The sequence below is a fragment of the Crocuta crocuta genome, unplaced genomic scaffold (assembly GCF_008692635.1).
Source record: "Crocuta crocuta isolate KB4526 unplaced genomic scaffold, BGI_CrCroc_1.0 scaffold31, whole genome shotgun sequence".
Classification (NCBI taxonomy): domain Eukaryota; kingdom Metazoa; phylum Chordata; class Mammalia; order Carnivora; family Hyaenidae; genus Crocuta; species Crocuta crocuta.
Window position 1 is genome coordinate 14,892,130 of NW_027528362.1, and position 7,212 is coordinate 14,899,341.

Consider the following 7,212-nt stretch of genomic DNA (forward strand, 5'->3'; position numbering starts at 1 on the left):
TTCCAAACACCTGGGACCACATGGCACCTTTTCACAGCGTTATTGCGTCACTCAGGGACTCCGGACCGTGGGCCCTTCTCCCATACACCCAATCATGGATGCCAGGCCTGCCTGTGCTGACTCAGGGCCCAGCCCTTCCTGTGGTTTCTGGGGCCGGTGCTCCGGGCTCTCCGTGTTCTCTGACTTTTCCTCTGTTGCCCCCTTTCACTGTCACTGTCACCTGGTTACTCGTGTGTGACATCACCGTCTTCGCCTTCTCATGGGGCTGCCGCCCCCCACCTTCCGCCCTGGGTCTTCCTCAGGGGCACAGCCACATCCCAGGACTGAGCTCCTGGCAGGCGTGTGGGTGTGTCTAAATTATCTTCTTAATTCAGTACTGATCTGTCCTGTCCCTTGATTATCTTCAGACAGGAAGAGGACAGATTTCCCCTTAATTGTCTTAGTGACAGCTAAATTAAATTACATTTAAAAACTTCCCCAATCCGGTGCGCCTGGGGGGCTCAGTCAGGTGAGCGTCCAACTTCGGCTCAGGTCATGATCTCACGGTTTGTGGGTTCGAGCCCCGTGTCGGGCTCTGTGCTGACGGCTCAGAGCCTGGAGCTGCTTCGGATTCTGTGTCTCCCTCTCTCTCTGCCCCTGGCCCACTTGTGCTCTGTCTCTCTGTCATGTTAGAAACAAAACCGAAACCACAAACTCCCAGATGCCAGACTGTCACTCCCTGCAGAGGTGGGCTTGCTGCAGGCCCCTGGGTCAGTTGTCATCGGTGCAGTCGGCACAGGAGCTGATGCCCCGTCACACCGGGTGGTCACACTGGCAGGAGATCCTCGCAGGGAGGGGTCTCAGGAGTGAATTCTGACCTCCCTGCAGTTACACACGCAGCTTTTGGAAGAATTCTGCATCCAAGCTTGGTTACCCAGTCAGCCTCCGGGGACCTCGCTTTCCCCATCTGTGGAAGAGGAGCAGCACCGGGCTGCCCATCGAGGCCATGCTGTCGCCGCTGGGCGCCGGAGCGCCTTCCACAGCCCTTCCCAGCTGGGCTGCTGCAGCCGTGAGAAAACTTCTAACACTTGCCTGTTTTGAATCGGCATCAAAAATTGTATAGATTTATGAACGGGAAAAGGCTATCGTGTCTGGCAGCAAGCACACACCTGAACCATATTTTCAGCCAACTTCGGCACGTGCTGCCGTGCAGGGTGGTGGGCGTGACCTCGGCCAGCCTGTGGGCTGGGCTCTCGGCCCTGCCACTTCCCAGCTGTGTGACTGTGTGCTGCTTGCTTCCCCTCTCTGGGCCTCAGGTGCCTCACTTAAAATGGCGACAACAGCGCCTAGCACTCGCAGCCCGTGGGGCGGCAGGCGATGGGGCCGGTGTGGCTCTGCGGCTCGTGGCCGCAGCACGCCTCGTGGCGCCGGAAGCCGGAGAGCACGCTCAGGCACGTGGGGGGGGCACGCACCTTGTGGTCCTCAGTGAGGGAGGGCCTTCCTCTGATTAGCTTTCTTTCTGTATTTTAGTAAATTGGGTTATCAAAAGGGACTATTTTTTTCTCGTAAATATTCATCGCAGACTATTTCGCAAAGTCAGACAATAAAAGCGCATTATCCTGGCTCGCTCTCCGGTCTCTGGATGTCTTTATTTTTCTGGCAGCTCCGCTGTCTCCCTCTGTGCCGCTGAGGGAAACGCCATGGCTCCCGCGGCCTTCCCAGCCGCTCCTCGCGACAGTGGTCCGGGGAGGCCATATTTTTTTCAAGTCTTTTAACCTTTGAAAGGCAGATGATTTTTCAAGCAGAGGCCAAGGTCTCTAGACGTGGCTCCGAAAGCCGTCTGTCTCCCGCACGAGGAGGGAGCGCTGCTCTGGAGCTGTTTTGCCGTGGGTGTCCAGGACCTGCTTGCCTGGCGTGCACGTACCCGCACGTCCACGCTGCCTCGGGCTTGCACATCTGTACACACGCAGGCGCCGTGTGTTGTGAGGCTGCTGTGGCCGCGGCTCGTTGCCTGCGCTGCCCCGACCTGGCCCAAACCACTGTCACGTCTCATGGACTCAACCCCCTAAACCGGCCTCTCTGCTCCTGCCTGCCACGCAGCGTGCCACCCTGCAGTGGCATCTACAGCCGCTGGCCCTCATGTTACTCCAAGTAGAGGCCGGGGCCTGGCAACCCTCCGAGACCTTCCATCCTGCCCGGAGCCCTCTGGTGTCCCCCCTGCCCCCCCGCCGGGACCCCATCTGCTTCCCCAGGGCCTCTGCGCGCGCGTGGCGACGCTGACTGCCTCACAGCCTTCGTGTCTGGGCCTAGCGCTCCCCTCCCCGAGGAGACCCACTCTGACCACATAATTCCCGCTGGCTCCTGCCACCGCTTCCTTCCTGTGTGTGTCCCTCTGTCCCAAAACAGGTACTGCTACTCTGCATTTGTCTCCTTTACTACATGTGTCAGTCGGCACCTCTCCTCCACGAGAACGCTAGCTCCCTCGGATCTTTGTCCACGGGCCCACGCGCCTCCCACGTGCACAGATCCGGGTGCTCTGCAGATGTCTGTTGAGAGGATCAGTGAATGAAGACTATTGTTTTTCAGGCTTAGAAACTCCACATGAAGCCCTCGTACTCACCACATGCCCGTGGCGCTCATATCAATCCATCCCAACCACCAGTGGGGCCACGTCTGCGTCAGAGCGCGGCCCTGTCCTGATGCAGGCGTTCAGGCTGTGCCCACGGCTGTGATGTTGTATGTGGGACATCGAGCTGCACACGCGTGCGAGGGTCTCTCCGTCACAGCGACGGCCCCTGTAGAATGGCAGCCTTCTAAGCGGCCACCGCACTCCCTCCGAGTCGGAGTCACGTGGTCAGGGTCACGCTCGGGGCCACAGTGATTGAAATGCCTTGAGATGATGGGAGCCGGCATCCTGGCTCCAGAAGCTGGCCCCCCGGGCACGTCCTTGAGGAGGGAGCCCTGGCTCGTAGGTGCACACCTGCTGATCCCCGCGCGCTGCTGTCCAAGGGGCCACGGCACAAGGAAGCACGCGCGGGGAACGCAGGGTCCTTGCCCCACACCCCGCCCCTCTCCCCCGTGTCACTCGGTGTTACTGCAAAGTAACTGCCTGACTGTCAACGGTTTGCCAACAACACGGGAACAAAAAGAGACACGGTTGTTTCTGACGACCTTCTCTTCCCAGGGAGGCCGGGTGCCTTTCGCGCCTCCTGGGACAGTTTGAAAACGGCATGAGCGGCCCTCACAAGACCCCTTCCTCCCCGCCACGCGAGCCACCGGTCCTGGGACCCCTTCCTCCAGCAGCTCCCATCCAACCCGGAGATTTCACTCACTCAGTGACAGTGTGACACAGGCCAAGGTGAACGGGCGGGAGGAATGACAGCGGCCTGCAGCGTGCATGTGTTCGTTCGTTCATTCATTCATTCATTCATTCATTCATTCATTGGAGAGCTCCCCCTCTGGGGGAGAGCTCACCCTGCTGTCCCCAGGAGCCCTGTTGGGGCAGGTGGGCCGACAGGGGCTGAGCGTGAGCTCCCTGCGTCCCTCCCCTCTGCGGCCGTGACCTGTGAGCACCAAGCGGAAACCCAGGGGGACCTTCCAGCCCGTCTAACTCNGATCCGCAGCCAGACGGAGCTGGGGCCCAGGGAGGGCCGTGCCCGGAGCAGCTCCCTCCCCCGGGATGCAGCCGCCCGGGCCCGGGCCCCTGGCCCTGCTGGACACCGGAGGTTAGGGGGTGCCGGCATGCTGGCAGGTCGTGGGCTGGGGCGGGGGGCTGGGGGGCAGAGGCCAGGTCTGCAGCTCCTTCCCGCAGCCCTGGGGCTTCACCTTTGGGACCTTGTCCTGATACGGGTTCTCTCCTGGCCGGGCTCGGGCCTGTCTCCCTGCTCGCCTCTCTCTGACTCTGTCTCCCCTGTGTGCCCCCATGTGTGTTACCACAGACAGGAGGCCCCCTCTTCCGAGCTGACACCCACACTGCCCTTGGCCTCCGCTGCCCTAGCTCAGCCCGCAGACATTTCTAGAACTTGTTTCAATAGTCAGTGGCTTCTTCTCACGGTTTGGGTGCAGCTCCGTTACAAACCCCCACATCCTCTGGCCCAGGAGTCGGGGAACCCCAGCTGCTTGGATGGGCCCGGGCCAAGCCCAGATGCACCCGGACAGGCCCCAGGCCTGGAGGGATGCGGGTGTGTTTTCCTGAGGGCGAGGGGAAGGTTTGGAAGGAAACGAAAGGAAAGGCAAGGCAAGGAAAGGAAAGGAAAGGAAAGGAAAGGAAAGGAAAGGAAAGGAAAGGAAAGGAAAGGAAAGGANTCCCCTCCCCGCCCCAGGTGACCCCCACCCCCCAGCGGCCTCTCCACTACCTCCAGCGTCTTTGGAAAGTCTTATTACAAACCAGATGAGTTAGTGTTGTTTGATTTTTAAATAATAGCCCAGGAATCCGGCTTCTTCCCTGAAAGAACAGAGCTGCTCCTCCGCCCCTGAAGCCCAGGCTGAGCCATGTGCACTCTCATCCTCCAGATGTGGGTTCTCACTAGTGATGGTGACGATGCCTGTTGTTAACTAGCTGTCGTCAGGTGTCACGCTGGTGTGACACCAGGGTCTAAAACTAAAACAGTGTTGGACTTAGTTGGTTCTTCTGAAGAGGAATTATAACCTAACAAAGTAATACCAGGAGTTCGTCTCTTACTTAAAAATACCAAATAAACCTGTGTAGTGGGGGCCTTCCGGGTATTTCCTATTTCCCGTCTCTGCAGTCAGCACTCGGGGTGCGTCACATGCCAAGCCCGACAGCGGAAAGCTGACGGCCAAGTCGCACCATTCTGCCTCAGCCTGGTTACAGGGGTGTCTCTTTGCCTCTGTGACCAGCTGTCCCCACATGAGGAAGTGACCGCGTTCTTCTCCCTGGGAGGCCAGGCCCTGCTGGCAGGGAGGCTGTGACGGGGGGCTTACAGGTGGCCCCCCCTTGGTGCTGGGAACAGCAGCCTGTCAGCGCCCCTCCTCCAGATGTGGCCAGGCTGCCACAGGAGCTGGTTCCAGAGACGGCTGGGAAGGGGGTGCAGGGCGGGAGGGCTGGGAGGGGGGTGCAGGGCAGGAGGGCTGGGAAGGGGGTACAGGCAGGGGAGGGCTGGGAAGGGGGTACAGGCAGGGGAGGGCTGGGAAGGGGGTACAGGCAGGGGAGGGCTGGGAAGGGGGTACAGGCAGGGGAGGGCTGGGAAGGGGGTACAGGCAGGGGAGGGCTGGGAAGGGGGTACAGGCAGGGGAGGGCTGGGAAGGGGGTACAGGCAGGGGAGGGCTGGGAAGGGGGTACAGGCAGGGGAGGGCTGGGAAGGGGGTACAGGCAGGGGAGGGCTGGGAAGGGGGTACAGGCAGGGGAGGGCTGGGAAGGGGGTACAGGCAGGGGAGGGCTGGGAAGGGGGTACAGGCAGGGGAGGGCTGGGAAGGGGGTACAGGCAGGGGAGGGCTGGGAAGGGGGTACAGGCAGGGGAGGGCTGGGAAGGGGGTACAGGCAGGGGAGGGCTGGGAAGGGGGTACAGGCAGGGGAGGGCTGGGAAGGGGGTACAGGCAGGGGAGGGCTGGGAAGGGGGTACAGGCAGGGGAGGGCTGGGAAGGGGGTACAGGCAGGGGAGGGCTGGGAAGGGGGTACAGGCAGGGGAGGGCTGGGAAGGGGGTACAGGCAGGGGAGGGCTGGGAAGGGGGTACAGGCAGGGGAGGGCTGGGAAGGGGGTACAGGCAGGGGAGGGCTGGGAAGGGGGTACAGGCAGGGGAGGGCTGGGAAGGGGGTACAGGCAGGGGAGGGCTGGGAAGGGGGTACAGGCAGGGGAGGGCTGGGAAGGGGGTACAGGCAGGGGAGGGCTGGGAAGGGGGTACAGGCAGGGGAGGGCTGGGAAGGGGGTACAGGCAGGGGAGGGCTGGGAAGGGGGTACAGGCAGGGGAGGGCTGGGAAGGGGGTACAGGCAGGGGAGGGCTGGGAAGGGGGTACAGGCAGGGGAGGGCTGGGAAGGGGGTACAGGCAGGGGAGGGCTGGGAAGGGGGTACAGGCAGGGGAGGGCTGGGAAGGGGGTACAGGCAGGGGAGGGCTGGGAAGGGGGTACAGGCAGGGGAGGGCTGGGAAGGGGGTACAGGCAGGGGAGGGCTGGGAAGGGGGTACAGGCAGGGGAGGGCTGGGAAGGGGGTACAGGCAGGGGAGGGCTGGGAAGGGGGTACAGGCAGGGGAGGGCTGGGAAGGGGGTACAGGCAGGGGAGGGCTGGGAAGGGGGTACAGGCAGGGGAGGGCTGGGAAGGGGGTACAGGCAGGGGAGGGCTGGGAAGGGGGTACAGGCAGGGGAGGGCTGGGAAGGGGGTACAGGCAGGGGAGGGCTGGGAAGGGGGTACAGGCAGGGGAGGGCTGGGAAGGGGGTACAGGCAGGGGAGGGCTGGGAAGGGGGTACAGGCAGGGGAGGGCTGGGAAGGGGGTACAGGCAGGGGAGGGCTGGGAAGGGGGTACAGGCAGGGGAGGGCTGGGAAGGGGGTACAGGCAGGGGAGGGCTGGGAAGGGGGTACAGGCAGGGGAGGGCTGGGAAGGGGGTACAGGCAGGGGAGGGCTGGGAAGGGGGTACAGGACGGGGAGGGCTGGGGATGGGGTGCAGGGCAGGGAGGGCTGGGAAGGGGTGCAGGGCAGGGGAGCGCCCACGTGGCACCCTCAGATGCTCCAGGAGGGGTGGCCACGCAGGCAGGGACAGACGTGAGTACCACGGGGAGGCGTGGCTGGTGGCCTTCAGCCCCTCAAGCTCCTGCCCTCCTGGGGGCTGCATTGCCAGCTAAGGGCCCCTGTGCACAGTGTACTGTCCCCTCCGCCCTGATGGACAGACTCGCTCCGCTCACACCGCGTGTGGGCCTTTCCCAGGTGTCCTCTGGCTGAGGCTGCGCAGCGCTTAGGAGGCAGGGCATGCAGGTCGTTGTCGTCATCTCCACTTCCCGGATTGGGAAACTGAGGTCTGTGCCTCCAGATCTGCCTGTCTGAGCCAGGCACGGGGTCTGGCGGCAAACAGGACAGACAGAAGCCCGCTCCGTGGGCTTCTCCTCCGGGCAGCTGGACACCACCTGGCCAGTCTGGGCAGCTGCCTGAGTGCCACAGTCCGGACGGGAGATATTGTAGCAAAACCGTCAGGGCGCGGTCTTAAGGGTGCGCCGTTTGTAACCCCACATGCTAAGAGTCCTGCTTCTGGGCAGGAGGATATGGGGGGCCGTCCAGGGGGCATC

The 7,212-nt window shown here is 62.8% G+C and overlaps 1 protein-coding gene across 2 annotated transcripts in view; it reads left to right on the forward strand.

The window, feature by feature from the left end:
* Positions 1 to 3,628: 3,628 nt before the first annotated feature.
* The window catches only part of TMEM255B (transmembrane protein 255B), a 35,657-nt gene continuing 32,073 nt past the window's right edge, over positions 3,629 to 7,212 (forward strand). For both annotated transcript variants that reach the window (XM_077753998.1, XM_077753999.1), the window contains exon 1: positions 3,629 to 3,704. In XM_077753998.1, the coding sequence (XP_077610124.1) occupies positions 3,659 to 3,704 (46 nt within the window). In that variant the 5' untranslated portion in view covers positions 3,629 to 3,658. The remainder of the gene's footprint in view (positions 3,705 to 7,212) is intronic.